At 43.9% G+C, this 17,767-nt stretch overlaps 1 protein-coding gene across 5 annotated transcripts in view; it reads left to right on the forward strand.

Moving 5' to 3' along the window:
* The window catches only part of PDZD2 (PDZ domain containing 2), a 208,573-nt gene that overhangs the window by 163,387 nt on the left and 27,419 nt on the right, over nucleotides 1–17,767 (forward strand). For all 5 annotated transcript variants that reach the window (XR_015707947.1, XM_087773246.1, XM_087773244.1 and 2 more), the window contains 8 exons: nucleotides 4,673–4,784; nucleotides 6,780–6,928; nucleotides 7,574–7,693; nucleotides 10,208–10,322; nucleotides 12,063–12,136; nucleotides 12,302–12,527; nucleotides 13,577–13,694; nucleotides 15,908–16,040. Coding sequence is in view for 4 of the 5 variants with exons in the window: in XM_087773246.1 (XP_087629372.1) it covers nucleotides 4,673–4,784; nucleotides 6,780–6,928; nucleotides 7,574–7,693; nucleotides 10,208–10,322; nucleotides 12,063–12,136; nucleotides 12,302–12,527; nucleotides 13,577–13,694; nucleotides 15,908–16,040 (1,047 nt within the window). In the remaining variant the exon portion in view is untranslated. The remainder of the gene's footprint in view (nucleotides 1–4,672; nucleotides 4,785–6,779; nucleotides 6,929–7,573; nucleotides 7,694–10,207; nucleotides 10,323–12,062; nucleotides 12,137–12,301; nucleotides 12,528–13,576; nucleotides 13,695–15,907; nucleotides 16,041–17,767) is intronic.

The raw sequence follows: 17,767 nt of genomic DNA on the forward strand, positions 1-17,767 counted from the left end.
CTTTGTGCTGGGGGAGAAACCGGAGCACCAGGTTTTTCCGAGATGCCAGTTAAGGCACTGAATTAGTGCTGACATGGAGGTAATGTTCCTCCTCTTTTCCTCCATCTCTGGCTCCATTCGGATCTCTGCGTTTGTGCCATGGCAGAGGGGAGCAGCAATGCAATGCCCTTTGGAAGAGGAGAGTCATAGAATCATAGAGTCCTGTAGCTTGCTCCAGAAATTATTAAATCTGGGTTTAATTTGGTTCAGCTGACGGTGCTACCTGGGTGCTGGGAGGTGTATGTTTCAGAAAATTGCCCCTCGGTGCTGCAGCCCCTGGTGCTGTGTGTCCTGGCTCTTCTAGCATTCAGGCAGCTTTGTGCATGCCCTAAAACAGAGTAGTAAGCCATAGAAAATTCAGTGCTGGCCAAGATTAGAAAATCCATGTCCTTTGCATCATTTGCAGTATTAATTCCAGTAAATTATAGTGCTGCACTTTGTAATTTATCTGGGAGATGGATTCAATTAAATCGAAAAAGAGCTAATTTAAAAGTGAAGGTATTTTACTTTCTGTGCAAGGTAAAGGGGCCTGTGGAGCTCCCTGCCTGCCAGATACATTTAAGGCTTAAAGCATGCTGTGCCCCAGAAAGCAGTAAATAATTGCACAAATAACTGGAACAACTAGAGTTATAATAGATCTTCAAAGAAAATCTCCAAAACTTTTGGAAAGGCTAAAGCCTTTAAGGCATCATCTAGTCTTGAGGGACTAGGAAGAAGGACTCTGTGTAGGGACCAGGTGAATCCAGGTTTGCACTGGGCAAACCTTTCTCTGAAGGGTCTGGTGCTAGCTGCTGTTGGAGACTCGTGGGGTTCATCCTGCCAGCTGCCCTACAGACAGTGGCGTTGGAGTGTTTCATGATTAAATATGTTTGGGGTAGTGCTGCTTAAGGAAAAACTGTTCTGGCTGTGTCAGGAGCGAAGAAGATGAGGAATTATCCCTTGGAGCTTGTGCAGGGTTGCTGTGTGCAGGGGCACGGCCGTTCCTCTTTCACATTGCTGTTTCAAAGAAGGGCAGTGGACTTGCTTTCCCAGTGCAGCTAGGGCTGAATCTGGTGTGCCACAGACAGCTGAGTCTAATTCTCACTGTTTTGCTCCCTAACTATCAGGTTAAACCTGTCTATAAGCTGCTAGCACTCCTCAGTGGAGAAAGCCAGCAGGCTGTGCCGTGGGGAGTCAGATGGGCTCGCTGATGGGAAAGGCAGCAGCGTAGGAGCTCCGCAACGGCAGCAGTAAAGCAGTTTGCTTATTAAATTGTATCATCCCCCGTGTGCCGCCTTGTTTTTGTAGATTGGCGACGATTGCCAAGCTGTTTGCGGTTAAACAATGCAGACTCTCATAATCCTGCTCCTCATCTCGCCTAATTAAGGGCCTGGTCATGCTGGAGCTTTGCCCGAGCGAGGACTCTGGGGGCAGTTGTTCGTTCTGGTGCGGTGCCAGGACCGCGTGTCCATGATAGCGCCGTTTCCTTTGAAATCAATTGAGATGTCACCATCGCTTGATCCCAGAGCTACTTAACAAACTGGCAAAATAGGCTCTATTTTTAGATCTCCCTTCAAACTACCGTGTGTATTAAAGCTCCCCTTGTCCTTAACGCCGGGACGGCGCTGGGCAGGATTTATTGGTTTAGTTTAATGAGAGGCGTACAGAAGTGAAATAATAAGCTCCGTTTCCTTGAAAGTGAGGAAAATTAAAATGGCATGGTTAAATGCGGGCAGCCACCTCGAGACAGTAAAGCGATACGTTCACGTGTGGCCAGAAGGATAAGGTGGAGCTGGGTTTTTCTTCTTGTCTAAGTTACAACAGAGCCAAAGATTACAGACACACGACTTTGGGGAGTTCTCGCAAGCTTTGTGGATCAGATTTCTAAGTGTTTCGTAAGTAGGATAAGACTCTTGGTGGTTTATTAGACAAGCTCAACAACTTAAACATCTACTTCATTGTAAATGCTAGAGTGTCTTCCCCTACATGTTTATAATCAGTGTCAGAAAAGTATTTTCGCTAAAATAAGAAATAAACAGAGACACAGGTAATTTAGATGTTTTTACTTCTTATTGTAGTCTGAAGCCAAGTTGGATAAAATGTAATTTCAGGAGGCCGCTGAGAACGCCTTCAGGCTTTCCCTAGCATTGGTGTTTGTGCACACGTGCCCTGCTGCGGATCATACATGGGGTTTGGGGGTTTGCCCTCTGTAGGCTCACAGCCTCCAGGATTGTGCAGAGATAAGGTGAAGGGATGGGGTGCACAGTTTAAGGCGAGTGGCAATCGTCTCCTGTTCTTCCTCTCAGCCCACTAGATGGAAGTGTGTGTAATTGCAGAATGCATCTACTTACTTCTGTTGCACAGTCAAAATAAATAAAAGCAAAAAAGCTCCAAACCAAACCCTCTGTAGTAGAAACACAAGATGTACTGAATGGGTCACCCTTGAGCCTGGACTTGGGGTGGAAATTGGCCGTGGCAGTGATGGTTTCAGCATCCCTCCTTAGGCTGCTGCAAACTAACCCAATTTTTTCCCCCCAAGCTCCAAGCTGGAGGAAGCAGTCCAGCTTTGGACTGGGAATTGTGCAGTTTTATCAAGTGAAACTGCCCATGTCTATGTATGCCGCAGAAATGAAACAACTCTACTGCTCAACTCTACAGCTCCAGACACAAGCTGGTTTGTGCTCAGCTCCAGAAAAATGAAGCTAGACCCGTGCCTGTCTGTTCAGATAGTTGAATGCCATGCAAGTGCAAGGCAGCACCGTGCTTGCTTCAGTTAGGCATCGCTTCGTGTTTTTCTCCATCCCTACGCTTCAAATCTTTCTCTACCACAAAGTTGACGCTGGTCCTGAGTACTGATTGTTTTGCACACCTTTAAAACTACCAGCTATGTGATTTTTGTGTGTTTGTGCAAATGATTTCATCCTTCCTACAGGGGAGGCATTCTCACTTATAAAGGGTATTTTTGCTTATATGGTAGATTTCAGCATAACTTTGTGTGATCCACGAAGTCCTGGCTCCCTTCTAAATGCTTCTACTGTCTTCTGGGTATGCACTCAAGGAGAGCATAGGGAGAGCTGGTGATACTTTGGCTGTGGCCTCATCACTGATGGTTTGGGTCTCTTGGGTGGGTTTTTTGATCTGATTTCTTAGATCTTTTCTGTAATGAGTCCCTCACTAGGATGGCTGAATTGTAAGCACTGTTTTTCTCAAACTGATGCAGTTATTTTCTTCTTTAGATTAATACTGTTACATGGAGTTCATATGATACTAGAAGTGGACTGTGAAGCAGTTGCTGCAATGCCTTGAAAAATCAACAAGAACTAGCTAGGATGTGCAAACTATGCGTAGCTGTTCATGTTGAAGGGGGAGGAATAAAAAGCAGTTTCCATTCCAGCTTCCTGTTATCTCCCAGTTTTATCTTTTCCTGAAGTTTTTACCCTTTGAACTGAAATCACAAAGTCTAGACTCTGCAAAAGATAAACTTTGGCTTTCTTGGTTTGGGGATAAGAGGGACTGGGGGATGGGAGGCAGGTTCTCAGGAAAATCCTTCTATTTTTAAGCTTGAATAGTGGAAGTAGAAATTATTTTAACAGTAAGAGTGTTTGGTCATTTGGGTGGGATTTTTTTTTTAAACTGACTTCCAGCAGGTGATACAGTACATTCAAAGTATGATGCAACCAGTAAGTGGTTGTATTGGAAATTTTGTCATCCTTGCCATGAGCTATCTGAATAATCGCACAGAGGATGCATGATGGGTGATGGGGTGAAAATGCAAAACAATTAGTGTGTGCATGGAAAGCCTGTCGAGGATTGCTGTGTAGTGGCACATCTAGGAAAATTTCACTGCTGTAGCTCTGTCAAGGAAGCAGCAAGTGGAGAAGGGAGTCAGCAGGGTCTTCCACAATGCATGGGTTGGAGAGGGTCTTTGTGCGCTTTGCACATGGACTGCTCCGCTCATCCCTGACTCTGTGGGTGCGTGTGGCCATGCTGCTGTACATTGTCACCTTGTATTGTCACCTGCATCCAGGCAAACACGGCGGGTAAACAGGCTCCTCCTGTCTTGGTGCATTTACTCAGAGTGGTGGGGTTGCAAGTCCACGTGAAAATTTACAGTGAGCGTTTCCAGGCTTTCAATTGCTTAGCTGTGTAATCTTCATAACTTTCTGTTAAATTAACTTTTCATCCATTATGCATTGGCATTCAGCTCTGGCCACTAACAATAAAATAACATTTTTAAAGTGGTTTTCTCTATAAAGATGTGATGTCTCTGGAAGCTCCCTGAGCTGGACAAACTGCAAGAAAAGCTACATCAAAATTTTGTTAAAATGCACGTGGAAGCACGTGAATGAGGTGCTGTGGATGTTGGAGGCGCTCTGGGGGCATTAGTGTGGTACCCTGCAGAGGATCCCTGGCCATACTGAGCTGCACCTGTACCCATCGGTAAGATTTGCAATAATGGCCAAAGGCATTGCTGAAAATTACTTACAGAAATGTGTGCTGCCTTAATACAATGACATGTTTTTGAAAAAAAAGATGATGTGCAGTGGAATTTTTGTCCCTTAGTAAAAATGAGAGGAATTCCATCGAATTCTCTCGTTTACAAGTAAATAAGTTTTTTGTTGTTTGTTTTTGTTTTTTTTTTAAATTTTTTTAGGTGATGGAAACTGAGAAGTCTCAAGATCCTGCTTGTGCAGAAATGTCCAAAGGAAACAACCAGAGTCCAACTCTGGGAAGTGGCATACTGAAATACAGAAGTCGATCCCAAGGTAAAGCTGGGTTGATAAAAGATAGCAATAGTAAGATTTTTATGTTATGTATTTATTTTAGCTCTCTAAAAGTGAGATAGGTTTTCTTTCCTTTGGAGATCATATTAGTTTAATTTGGAAGGAAAATCCCAGCTGTAAGATGTTTGCATTCAGCCTCCTGAGTTGAACTATTGTACGCACAGAAAGATGAAACAAAATTTTGGAAGCTTCTTTCTATTTTTTTTTTCTTTCTTTTCTCTCTCTTTTTTTAACATTTACATTCCCTATATATTTCACCATACTCTAATACTGAGGTGGGGAACATGTTTCAACATGCCATTACCAAAATACCAATTATGGTGAATACTCCCGAAATTTTCTGTTGCTTTGTCCCCACGTCCTAACAGTAACCTCTGTGCAGAGCTCGACCACGTTCTCATCCCTAATACTCTCCGAGTCTCCCTCCCTCCTATATTCACCTTAATTTCCATTTACTCAGATGTTTTTAGCATGCTCCAGGGAGCTGCTCTGCCTGTAGCCCCTGTGGTGTGTTGGTGGCTGGCTGGGGATCCAGACCTGGTTCCCGTGAGTGCTGGTGCCCCTGGGCTGTGGGTGAGCCTGGAGCATCCCCCAGCCTGGTCCCAAGCCTGGGCTGCAGCACACAAAGGAAGCTGCGTTCAGAAATGGGTAGAAAACACAGAAATATAACTGTTATAGAAGAAGAGAGGGAGAATTGATGGGAAAGGGTTAGTTGTAGATGCCTGATGGGAAAGGGTTAGTTGTAGGTGCCAGGAAGGTTTGGGAGTGAAGTCCTGGCTGTGTGCAGCAGCAGTGCGCCACATGCCTGGGGAAGGGGAGCTTTAAAACCAGAGGTAATTTCACACCTCAAAGCAGGGAGCAGGTTTAAATCGCACTCTGGGCAGCGAGTACAAATTTTGCCTATGGATGCAGCCCCAGAACTGCTTTAATGCTGAGTGAAAACAAGTGGCTGCCTGAGCTCTGTGCTCCATCCCTCCCTGGCACTGACAGCGATGCTTGCACAGTCTCCGGACAAGGAGGAGGTGGCAGAAAACAGGTCTGGGGCTCTCCTGGGCAAATTTGCGGTGGGTCTACCTCAGCCCATGGCTTGTGAGCCCTGTCCCCAGGGTAAGGACAGGGCAGTGAGGGTGAAGGGAAAGTAGAGCTGCCCCTTTCTGTGGCAGCTCCAACTTAACCTTGGTTTAAAGTAATCTTAAAGCCACGTCATGAAATCCAGCTTGTGTGAATTTGGCCTGTCTGTCTTGGGTTTTCATCTGTAAAATAGGGGTTAATGGCCGTTCCCTGCATTGTGGGGGAAATGGCAAGATAAATGTGCGGGCACTGCTGTGACTGTGGGTCCTGTGGGGACCTTGGAGAAAATGAGAATTGGAGGAGCCCTGGTGCGAGGAGCGGGGTACTCTGCGGCTAATTACAGGATGTCCTTCAAGACAAATAATTCTGTTTCTAATGTGAACTCTGCACTCTCCTCCTCTTTAAGACAACTAGGATCGTTGCCAGAAGGAAAGAAAATAGCATTTATTTGGCACATTTTTCCTTTTTCCATTCCAGAAAAATTTCCCTCAAAGTGACATGACACCTTCAGAAATGAATACTGCTACAGTGTCAGGTCTTTTAATTTTAAATAAATGACGCTTGAGAGCTTTGTGCACTGGCAAGTGCCACTGGGTGAGAACAGCTGAATTTCTTTTCTGTCCCTGAGCTACCGGCTCAATTATCTTCTGCTTTTCCTTACTACCACAAGCAACAGCGCTGAAGAGTTCAGCATCACTGAAAGATCGTAGAAAACCTGTGACAGCAGGAAAAGTTTTTAGTTAAGGATGATCAAAACTAGATTCTAACTGCCTGGTTGGGAACCGTATAGCATTGTTTTAAGGCACTTTTAAAGCTGGGATTTGCAGGAGGCGATTATTGCGTGCTGGCGAGAGGATGAAGCAGCTCTGAGATGTCTGCAAGATGTATTTCTGTGGTTTTCCCTAGGTGCTGGATCCCGCTTGGAGTCCGTGGGAGAAGACGATGAGCTGACAGTGGAAAACGGTGAATCGAGTTACGAAATAGCGGTGAAATATTCCCGGGGTGGAAGAAAGCACTCTTTGCCCCAGCAGCTGGAGTCAGCGGGAGCCAGGCAGGTGGGTGGAAAGTCAGGGGTGGCTCTGAGCACCTCGCTGTGCTCGGTACTTCGAGATCTGTCTGGAGCTCATAGAAGCGAGCATGGTGAAACAAGATCACATAGGTACATTACGGGGGCTAAAACCAGGCCTGGACACCCAAATGGGATGCCTTGGGCACCTATGGAGAACTTATTTACTCTGAGGATGGTGAAGGGGGAGTACTTCTTGCTATGGCCAGGAGGTCCTAAGGCTGATCTTAGAAGTTGCAGTTCTAGACATCTGAGGACTTAAACAAAAAAATCCTGCTTCTCTTTATTTTAATGGATTGATAATGTAGGCTTTTTTTTCTTTCCTTTTTTTTTTTTTTTTTTGTTAGCCGATAAGGACTTTAGTATATCATGAGCCTACCCTTAATCTTTTTAATTTAAATTGTGACTGGTACATTACAAAATGATCCTACTGTGCGAAATGCGGGAAAATTACTGTGGCAAGATTCACTTTGACTGTAATGAGCTAGGATTTCATCCCTTGAACATTTTTCTGAATATATCTGTAAGATCCCACCCCCCCTCATTCCCGACACACGCAGTTTTCCCGGTATGACATCCCAGTGCCTGTGCCAAGCAATCAGAGCAACTTCCCTTGTTTGCTGATGTTTGTTAGGACTACCATATTGTGAAGAAATCCACCCGTTCCTTCAGTGCCGCCCAAGTGGAATCTCCATGGAGACTGACCCAGCCGTCCATCATTTCCAACATCGTCCTGATGAAAGGGCAAGGCAAGGTGAGGATTTCTGCATGTGGCTGGTTTCTCACATGTAGCAAGAGCTGGCGTTTAAGAGGTGTCTCCAAAGCCCAAGACTTCCATAAGCTCTCAGGTAGCCAATAATAATAATAACAGTAATGATAAACAAATCCCATTTTCAAATGTAAATGCCAGACTTACACCTGCAAAATACAGGGGGAGCGATGTTCACGCCATGCATTTGACTTGTGGTGGCTTTCATTCTGATTTGGTGCATCTGGTCATTACTGAGATATCAAATATTAATAATGGAGCTATAAATATGTATGTTTATGCAAAGTTGGTGCAGCTACAGAAGAGTACCTGTTTGCATGCATATTTATGGACAAGCATATTGTATCTCTGTGGAATCTGGATACATAAAAAAAATCACTGCAAATTAAGCATTAAACACAAAGACAGGTTCCTGCTTGATTGCTTATCTGAGAGCACTGAATTCTCTGGGTCAAAGAGTCTTCTTTTCTCCCCCCAGTAATGTGTTTGCACATTTGCTAGATACCAGCTGGTTGAATGCTAAGGGAAAATACAGAAGCATTAACCTAGGTGTATATTGTTTTCCCTAATCCAATCCACACCATTTTTGGAGCCGTCATTTAAATATGCTAAAAATAGGCATGTCTTTTTCTGAAGTACTCTTTAAATTCATAAGGTGGATATGTTTTGGACTAAAAAGACTTGTTTTGACTTTCAAGCTCAAATGTAAAACAAATTCCTTGTTGTGCTTTAAGTTTAGCAAAGAGTTAGAAATAGTGATTTCTCCAGGTAGATTGACTCATGGTTGCTATAAGTCTCCTTGTTTTGGGAGCTTCAAGTCTTTCCTGACATTTCCAAGTGAATATTTCTTCATTTTTCACATACTTTTTTTTTTTTACCCCATTTTTCTCATAAGAATTAGATTGTTTCTCCCTGTGGGATAAGCCACCCTCTTCCTGCCTTTCTGCAGTTAGCTCCAAGGCGTTACGAAGCAGTTGGGAGCATGCAGACTCTAGTGATCGTGAACCACCTCAAACAACTGCTATTTTGGGTGCCTTTCACCCACTTTTTGAGCGATCATCTCTGTTAGGGATTGCACTGTGTACAATTTCTACAGCAGCATTTGCTTTATTATCTCTATGCAGAACCGGGACTTGAAAAGTATTTCCACAGAGTTGCCATGCTGGTGGCTGGAAGCCAAGTGTTTGCCCTTGGTTTTTCTTCTGTAGGAAGATCTGCAAGGGGTGGTTTTCTGCTATGGAGTGGCAGCGCTTCTCTGGGAAGGTGGGCTGATGTGGGAATGACTGTGCTTTGCAGCCGTATTTCTCTCAACCCGCCCCACGGAGCAGTGGGGAGAACTGCTGTGTCCGTGTAGGGGAATGCCTGGAGCCTCCTGCTTTCTGTAGGTTGCTTTGCATTTGATAACTGCACAGTAAACAGTTAGTTATTTTGTGTTGCACGGGGGAGCTAGGATGCTTCCTTTCTAGAGATCAGTAATGTCTTATCAAATTACTAGAAGCTCATAACTGTGGTAGTCTATTTTATATTCACAGAGTAAAACAAAAGAGCTGGTTGTTGTACTGGGTTGTAAACACAGCGTTAGTGCCTGCCCTGGCAGCATCCCTCAGCTGGAGAGCACTGCCTGAGGCGCTAATAATAACCGTGGCTTCAGATCACTGAAGCACAACAGTTTTCCACTTCCCTTGTCCACCTGGCCGGTGACTTTTCTCTTTATTCTGTAAAATACATGTACAGCGGTGACAAGAGGAGAAGTATGTGGGGGGAATGGATCAAGGAAGCGACTTGGCTGGGAAATAACTCAGCAGAAGGGGGAGAGGTTCGTTCTGCTGTGCTCATCCATTCCCTGATCAGCTTCACAAGACAGTCCCACAGCCAGCCGGGGCAGTGCAGGGGCAAGAGCTAACAGATGGAGCCCTGGGGAATGTATTGATCTAGATTTATTTAAATACAACATGGTACATGTCTCCAGAATAATTAAAAATGTACATGTGCATGGCAGTCCCCCCACGCCAACCCCCTTCCAGCTACATTCCTGACATTACAGCACTGACCTTATGTCATGTTCTTAAGCTTTTCTTTTTCCTGAGGAAACGCAGGATCTGTGACAGCAGAGAAAACTACAGTTAATCCTGGATATAGATCTCAGGGGTGGGAACCTACTGCCTGTCAATTTAAGAGCAATGTGTTACAGTTTTTAAAATGGGAATAGGATAACATAAAGCCATTGACCCATTGTTTAAAAAAAAAAAAAAAAAATCTCGAAATAGCATTTTTGCCTTTTAGCATAAGGTGCCTGCTGCTACTTTTTGGGCTGGTAGGTGTGTTGATATTAGAGTGAAAGTAAATCGGGAAATGCAAGCAGAGGTAAGGTGGCAGTGCGATTCAGCAGCAGCTATTAAGTTTTCATCTTTCATTTGTCTTGTACATTATTGGCGGCCTTTCTCACACAGGTGATAATAGAGTAAGATGCCAGCTGTGTGTCTTCTCCCTTCTCTGTAGGGTCTTGGATTCAGCATTGTGGGAGGTCAGGATTCTGCTCGTGGACGCATGGGGATTTTCGTGAAGACTATATTCCCAAATGGAGCAGCAGCAGCTGATGGAAGGCTTAAAGAAGGTATGGTAGAGAGAATCCAACTGCATATGAAGGACCACAGTGGGATATTATTTCGGTCCAGCAGAAAAATTCGAGTACAGCTTTATTTAGGCACCTGGCCATCAGCAAGAGGCTGTGGAGGATGTTACACACCCTGTTTGTCCATCCTGGGGAAGATCATTCATAGCAATTAACTTGATTATATTGCATATTGAGAAGGGGAAACTACAGCATGATGGGTTTTTTTTCCCTTCCTCTTCCATGAACTTTATTTGCCCAAGCTATAATCTGCAGTTCTTCAGTTAGAGAGGGTCATTGATAGCAGTGAAACGTGTCTATCCAACCAACATCTGGCTTAAAGGTGCTGGTCCAGGAGGGGTTATACAGAGGGATATGCTTGGGAGAGGCAGTTTTGATCCCTTGTGCTCTCTGAGCCTCTTGGTATGATTTTGACATGGATCAACAAGTAAGAGTCATAACCAGAAAAAGAAAAGAGGAAGGATGGGATTGGCAGTAAGATCACCCAGCTGGTTAGAGAAGCATATATATCCTGATTTTATTACTGCTTTTCCAGTCTTGATCTCTGAGCTGGATGTATGGACTGTTCTGTTTCTGTTTGCACCCTGGTCCAAGTGCTCCCACGCCAGACCCACAGACTGTCATGCACTGTTGAAAGTACAAAGTGACCATGAGTTTAAAGCGGTGGTTTACAACCCTTCTGCAGGGGTTGGGTTACTTCTTATCCGCAGAAAGCTGCTCCTGTGTTACTTCCCTCAAGCTGCTCCTGTGTTACTTCTCTCCTTCTCATATCATCATTCCCCTTGTTACATCTCATCACACTTGTTGTATTTGAGACTGCTTTTGGTGCCAACTCTCACACTTACTGCCAGAGGGAAGCTCGTATCCCTGCAGCATAGGTTGTGCACTCGCCATGGGAAGCCAATAAGTAGCAGCTGTCCCATAAACCCAGCAAGCCTTTGCGTTTGCAGGCTATTCAGAGCTCACATACTCTTTTTTTTCTTTTTTTTTTTTTAAAAAAACTGGGGCAAGGAAAGGAGAGGAGGGTTAGACTTGGCTGATGGCGTTGCCCCATCTAATTTTGCACAGATGCAACTAGAATTGCAGAAAGTGGATCTGGATCCTGGTCACGTTACCCTCCCTTTAATAAAATGAAGGTAGATCAACACAGCTGGGTGTAAGTAGTAAGACCCAGAGCCTGGGAGCAGGTAGAAATGTGACGGGACGTGTTCTTTTGGGTGAGAAGGGAATTTGCTATCGCAGTGCGTGGGCTACTCGCTTCTCCATCTGCACGTGTTTAGTAAGAGGACACATTTGCTTTCTGCAGCAAGGCCAGTTTTCTCTGAACAGGCTTTGGAGTGATGTGCTGTAGTGTTTCACTCAGATTCTTGTTTCTCCTGTTGATACATACAAAAGAAAGGGAGTTTTGTAGTCCCTTTGAACTTCATGTTATGAACATCTATTTTCAGACTTTAGTTAAAATCCGTAGTGTTTTCAGCTTGTTTGTTAGTATAAGAATGCCACACTAAGGATCTCTGCTGAAGTCTTTACCCTGCTAATTCATCACTATTAACTTGTAAAGGCATTAGGACAAGTGAAAATAAACTGAGAACAGTAAAAGGCTTTTTACTGAGCAGTTAATTGGAATCCTTATAGTAGCGGGTTACCTTATGTACAGGAAAGGTTTTTTACATCTCTGTTGTCTGTATATTGCTGACTTCATTTTTTGTATCTAATTACCAGGGGATGAAATCCTAGAAGTTAATGGAGAGTCTCTACAAGGGCTGACCCATCAGGAGGCCATTCAGAGGTTTAAGGTAACGTAGATGTACTACAGGAGAGATTCATGCTTCTCTTCATTCAGTGCCATTTAGCACCTTGGGCTTCATACTCTTTCGCTGCCGCAAATTACTGTATGCAGGTTTACTGGCAAATGTTGGTGTATCCTATCGCCTTATTTGCATTCTGTGATGTCTCTCCAGCAACTCAAGAAAGGAGTGGTGACCCTGACGGTGCGCACACGGCTGCGCAGCCCGAACCTCACGCCCTGTGTGACTCCCACCTTGCTGAGCCGCTCCAGCTCCCCCAGCTCCAGCGCCAGCGGTGGCACGCCAGTCCCTGGCCCCGATGAGGTGGACGGTTCCTCCTCCAGCCGCAAAGGACCCGGCCCAAAGGACAGGATCGTCATGGATGTGACGCTCAATAAAGGTGAGGGTCCATTGAAATGGGCTTGGAGAACGAATCCCTGCTTCTTAGGGGAGTTTTTGGGAACAGGCTAGAGGCTCTAATATCCAGGGCACCTACCCATGTCCATGTGACCTTAAACCACAGGATGGGGGAGAAAAACATCCTCTAATGCAAAAACCTTTAAAGAGTTCCCCCTTCTACACTTTGCTGCTCCAGTCAGGAGACTCTCATGGGTAGCAATCAATGTCCATGCAGCTGAAAGGGGGAGGCTGTGAGATACCAGGTGAAATGTGAATCAGCCTCTTGGCAGCCCGAATGGTCATGCCGTTCTTGTAAAGGGCAGCTCTGGGGAAGGCAAAGCCACACGGAGTGCTCAAAATTGCCCAGATGAACTGTTTGAACTCGTGCCTAGGGGTTGCTGTCGTTATCAATAATTGCACAGGGTAAACTTAGAGCATATGCTCTGTGTGGTGGGACAAATATGCCTATTTTAAAGGCTTAAAATATGCTGATTTTAAAGATTGGATTAAAAATTTGAGAGAGAAGGTAGGATGTCCAGCAATTCCTCCTTTAGGAATGCTGTTACCTGAAGGGAAGCAAAGGTGGAAGTGGACAGTGGTGGTAATTGAACCAGAGATAACGCCTCACCTTTCTTCGTCTCTCTTTGCTGAGGGATGTCGTGCAGATATTTAACAAAAGAGAGTGGTACAGTTGGCAGCATCTTCTGTGCTCACGTTTTGTGCAATAATTTTAAAGGACATCTTTATTGCATTGCTGCCCCCACTCCTTTGTGCCTTGAACCAGATCAGACCTTGTGCGACATTTCCAGGCGGTTCCCACAGCACACATAAAATTTGCTGGGAGTGATGGATCTCAGAAAACAGTCGGAATCAGATATTTCCAGTCCTGATTTCCACTGTTGGTCTTGGCTTCCTGGCTGACTGCACCTAGGGCCAGCCCTGAAACAATACATGAGTCTTGGTCTCAGATGGGATGTGGGAACACAAACACTTGTGTGTCCTGTGTGATTGCAATCTGCTACTTTTCTTTGTACTTTTTGTTTTTCACAGAGCCAGGGGTTGGGCTCGGCATTGGTGCCTGTTGTCTCACACTGGAAAACAGTTCTCCAGGAATATACATTCACAGCCTGGCCCCGGGATCAGTGGCTAAAATGGATGGCAGATTAAGGTTAGTTAAAGCAGAAACATGCTGGAGTGGTTTTACAATAAAATTGATTGAGACTTTGTTTTCACCAATTGGTTGGTGTAGCCGGGAGGGAATTTATACTTAAGAGTTCACCAAAAAGAAAACAGTTAAATAAAGACATTCCAAAGTGGTATTAAATACCCAGGAAACATTATTCTGTGTGCTGGAAGCAGCATAATCATTAAGGTTTGGTTTTTTTTTTTTTAATTCTCTGTACAGAAAACTGAGCCTAATAGCACCCTTTGAGAAAGGGGAGCAGCAAGAAGTGCAGCCTCATGTCTTTTTGTCAGAGCTGCAGCCAGAGACCCCAGATTGGGAGGAAATTTGCAGAGCTCTGCTAAAAGCTCAAGTCACCTGAAACTCTTAAAAAGAGCTGGGGGAGATGTTCTTGCAGCTGACTGTGCCCATGGCTGCAGCAGTGCTTTTCTGCCCTTACTCTCTGTCTGGCAGGATCGCTGCAGGCTGACCTGCCCGTCTCATTTACTCTGTCATGGAGTTTGGATGTCTTTAAGGAACCATAAGAGAGAGAAGCAATCATTCCGAGGATTCCCTTGTGCTTTACGGTGGATTAAGTGACAGAAAGTTATTTGCTGTTTCTTTCCTGGAGGCTTCATTTTTAAAAACCATTGGAGGAAATCTTCCACCTTCCTGCGTTCCTGCATAAATGCTGGTGGGCACTGGGAGCATTGCTCGGGAAGGGACGCTCTGCTGAAGACCTGCTGGGACCACACGATCCAGCCTGAATGTGTGGTGTGAGCGCTGGTGCAGAGAGGCTGAGCAAATGCTTTGCTTTCAGATGGCTAGAGAGTGCCTTCTGTTTCCTTGCTCACCAGGAAAACTGTGATAGAGCAATTTGATTGTTTTGGAATAAGGGAAGAAGATAATTTTATGGTGGCATCCCTGCCAAGACGCTTGAACATTCCTACCATATCGAAATGTCTATAGGAGACAGTATTTAATGCTAACTAACTTTCTTATAAGCCTCTTTGGAAAAGATTGCGGTGCTGGTTGCGTCTGTATGTAACAGCTGTATCGTTTATTAGGTTTAAGTGATTGATTATATCCAGGCATGCTTCCCAGATTTCTAGCTTGCTTCTTTGAGACATTGCTTCTGTTGTCCCATCAGCGGTTTATGGCTCCATAAGCCAAAACTTACATGATGGTTTTGATTTTTGGAAAACTTCATTAATCAAATACTGGCTTTGCAATACCAGGAGAGGTCTGAATCCAGCTCCTCCATATCTGAGCTCCCCCTCTCAACCATGTGCCTGTGTAAGTGACTCCATTTGTGTAGTTTCTAATAGCTGTTTAAATCTAAAAGATGGGCAGAGCAGCAGCATGATTACAGAACTGATAGGTCACCCTTTGCTTTCCTGAGCCTGTGCCAGAAGTACACGTTACTGAAAGCTGCCATGTGCAGTTGCCTTTCTGCCTTTGGTGTGTGGACTCACAGTGCGAACTCATTTCTGTTGCCACAAGTAGCCCAGTGTAAACCAGCAGTAGTAGATTATTTGAGAATGTCTATTAAAAGCAGATGCTTTAGTAATTATGGAGAAAGCTTTAATGATATCCCTAGTTGACGATCTTTTCTTTTGAATAGTTCCAGATGTCTGAGCATCATGTGCAAGAGTTAAGAAATTGGAAAAACAAAACTAAACAATCTTTGCTTTCCTCTCAGAGGTTTTTGTTTTTTCTTTTTGTCTTTTCAATGGGTTCTATAAGTTAATTTGAAGCAAATACAGGCTTATCTCACTCAATATTTTCCTGGAGTCATTTCATAAACTCATATCTGAATCAAGAATTTCTTATCATTGCTTATGTTAAGTAATTTTATATGATGGGAAGGAACAGCCTGTCTGAATCTAATTTTTTCTCTTCTGTGCTCAACAAGTATCTGAATGCAGAACTAGAAATGAAGTTTGCATTCAGCCCAGTCCAAATGCAGCCAATTTTCTCTGTTGATTTAATAGGGTTTGTAGCACTGATGGTAAGTGCAGAAGGGATCGCTGGACCTCCATCCCGAAGTCAACAAGACTTAAAGCATTCACATCATTGGGAGCAAGAGCAAGACTGGTTTCTTTGCAAGTCAGATCTTTTCCAGACGCTTGTATCTTTGAAAAAGCTTGGCCATCAGTTGAAAGCACAAATGTTTTTGTAAAAGGCGGTTGTGATTAACTGGCTCTATGTCTCTGCAGTCGGGGTGACCAGATCCTGGAGGCAGATTCAGTGAGCCTGCGTCATGCAGCATTAAGTGAAGCCTACGCCATCCTGAGCGAATGCGGTCCAGGTCCAGTCAGCCTTATCATTAGTCGGCATCCTAACCCAAAGGTGAGGAGAGAATGTATTAGTGTGTCTGGGTTGTTTTAATCTGGTGCTACAATTTGAGTCTTGCTGTTGGGAAAGTAGCAAATGAAGAATATTGGATTTTTCTCTCTATGGCATGTGTTGTGCAAGAAGTCAGGATTGTAATGATGCCTTCCAGTTTTGTAAGTTGTAGCAATGCTGGACTGTCCCTGCTGCTTTTCACTTAGTCATCCACTGATCAAATGCAATTTTCCTGGAACTACTTGAGTGAAGTGTTCCCATCTTTCTCGGTACTTGGACCAAGTGGCAACGCAAAAATGGCACAAGTCCTCTTCCTCTTTAAAGTTATTTTGCAGTTAATTTGTCTTTGAGTAGAATATAATTTAGGGCCAGGAATATAAATATCAACAGATTGAACTGATCAGCTATAATAAAGTAGTAGGAATACTGTTTTTAAAAAAGCAAAATCTGTCCAAAGATCAAAGTTTTCCTTCAGGAATTAAAACGTGAGAATCTGGAATGTGCTGCTACTGTGAAATCTGTGCAAGGGCAATTTAGAAATAAGGCTGTGTTTACAAAGTGAGTATTTTCAAGCAATTTTAAAAAATTGATGATAGAAGATAAAAGCCTTTTAACCAAGCTACAGGGAATAACAGCTTCTTTTATTTCAATATTTCAAAGAATTTCATGAGTGTACAAAACCTTCCTGTTTAAACAGGAATGAAGCTGTAAAAATATTTGCATTAGTGGGTCCAGAGAGCTCTGACTTTTGAACTTGTAACTACAAATGGAGGCATTAATAAATCCATATCTAGGAGAACTCAAGTTTCTTATTTTATAATTAATTGCGTATTTTCTGCTAAATCAAATATACAAACAATAGACAAATAGGGGTCTACTGCCCAGAGTTTATTATCATTGTTGCGAGGCCTTGTGCTGCTAAAAAGAAAGAGGCAGTGGTTGTTAGTCAAAGGTAAGCGTGGAGGGGGTAAGAATTGGGCTTATAGCCTAAGATAACAGTAGTTCTAGGGAGTCTGTATGCCGTGCTGAACCAGCATGATGGTTCAATTCGATTGCATTATTAAGGCATATAGACTTTTTGGAGAGTCTGTAAGTAGCATGAAATACAGACTCCATGAGGTGGAGCCTGCCCTCTCTCCTCTGTCCTTCATCTTGCTGTGGTGATGGCTTGAAAGCCGATGAGTGACCTAACCAGTATCTGCTGAGAAGATGAACTGAGTTAAGCTAATTGCTTGCTATTACTCAGTAACAGAGGGAAACTATTAAGTGGCCTCTCTTGCAGTTTTCCATGAGTGATATTTAAAATGACAACAAATCCTTTGCCAAGAAATGCTAAGAAAAGCTAGAAGTTGAGCTAGAGACACCCTAAAGCATTTCTTCACCCTAGGCAGCATTGAATCCACAGTCCCTCATAGTTGGATCTCTGAAGGAGTGTCCATATGGGGACGCATATTTATCGTTGTGTCACTGTCACCCTTTTTCTGACAGCACTGGGGGATCTACAGAAGTGTGTCAGGTATTTTATTTGATTAGCTCTTAATAATACCCCAGCCTGCAGATTGTAGTTAGGAATTAGTTTGTCCCTCTCCAGTTTGATCTGCCTGAGGCATAGAGGATGCTAAAAATCAAAATTGGCAGAGCTTGCAGAATTGTGGATTTTTGGTTAGCTTTAAACAAATACTGCAGTCTGCTCAGCACCTAGTTGTACTCTTGGGACATCTTGTACCCAA

The sequence above is a fragment of the Nipponia nippon genome, unplaced genomic scaffold (assembly GCF_047370975.1).
Source record: "Nipponia nippon isolate SJK-2023a ecotype South Korea unplaced genomic scaffold, ASM4737097v1 scaffold_39, whole genome shotgun sequence".
NCBI lineage: Eukaryota > Metazoa > Chordata > Aves > Pelecaniformes > Threskiornithidae > Nipponia > Nipponia nippon.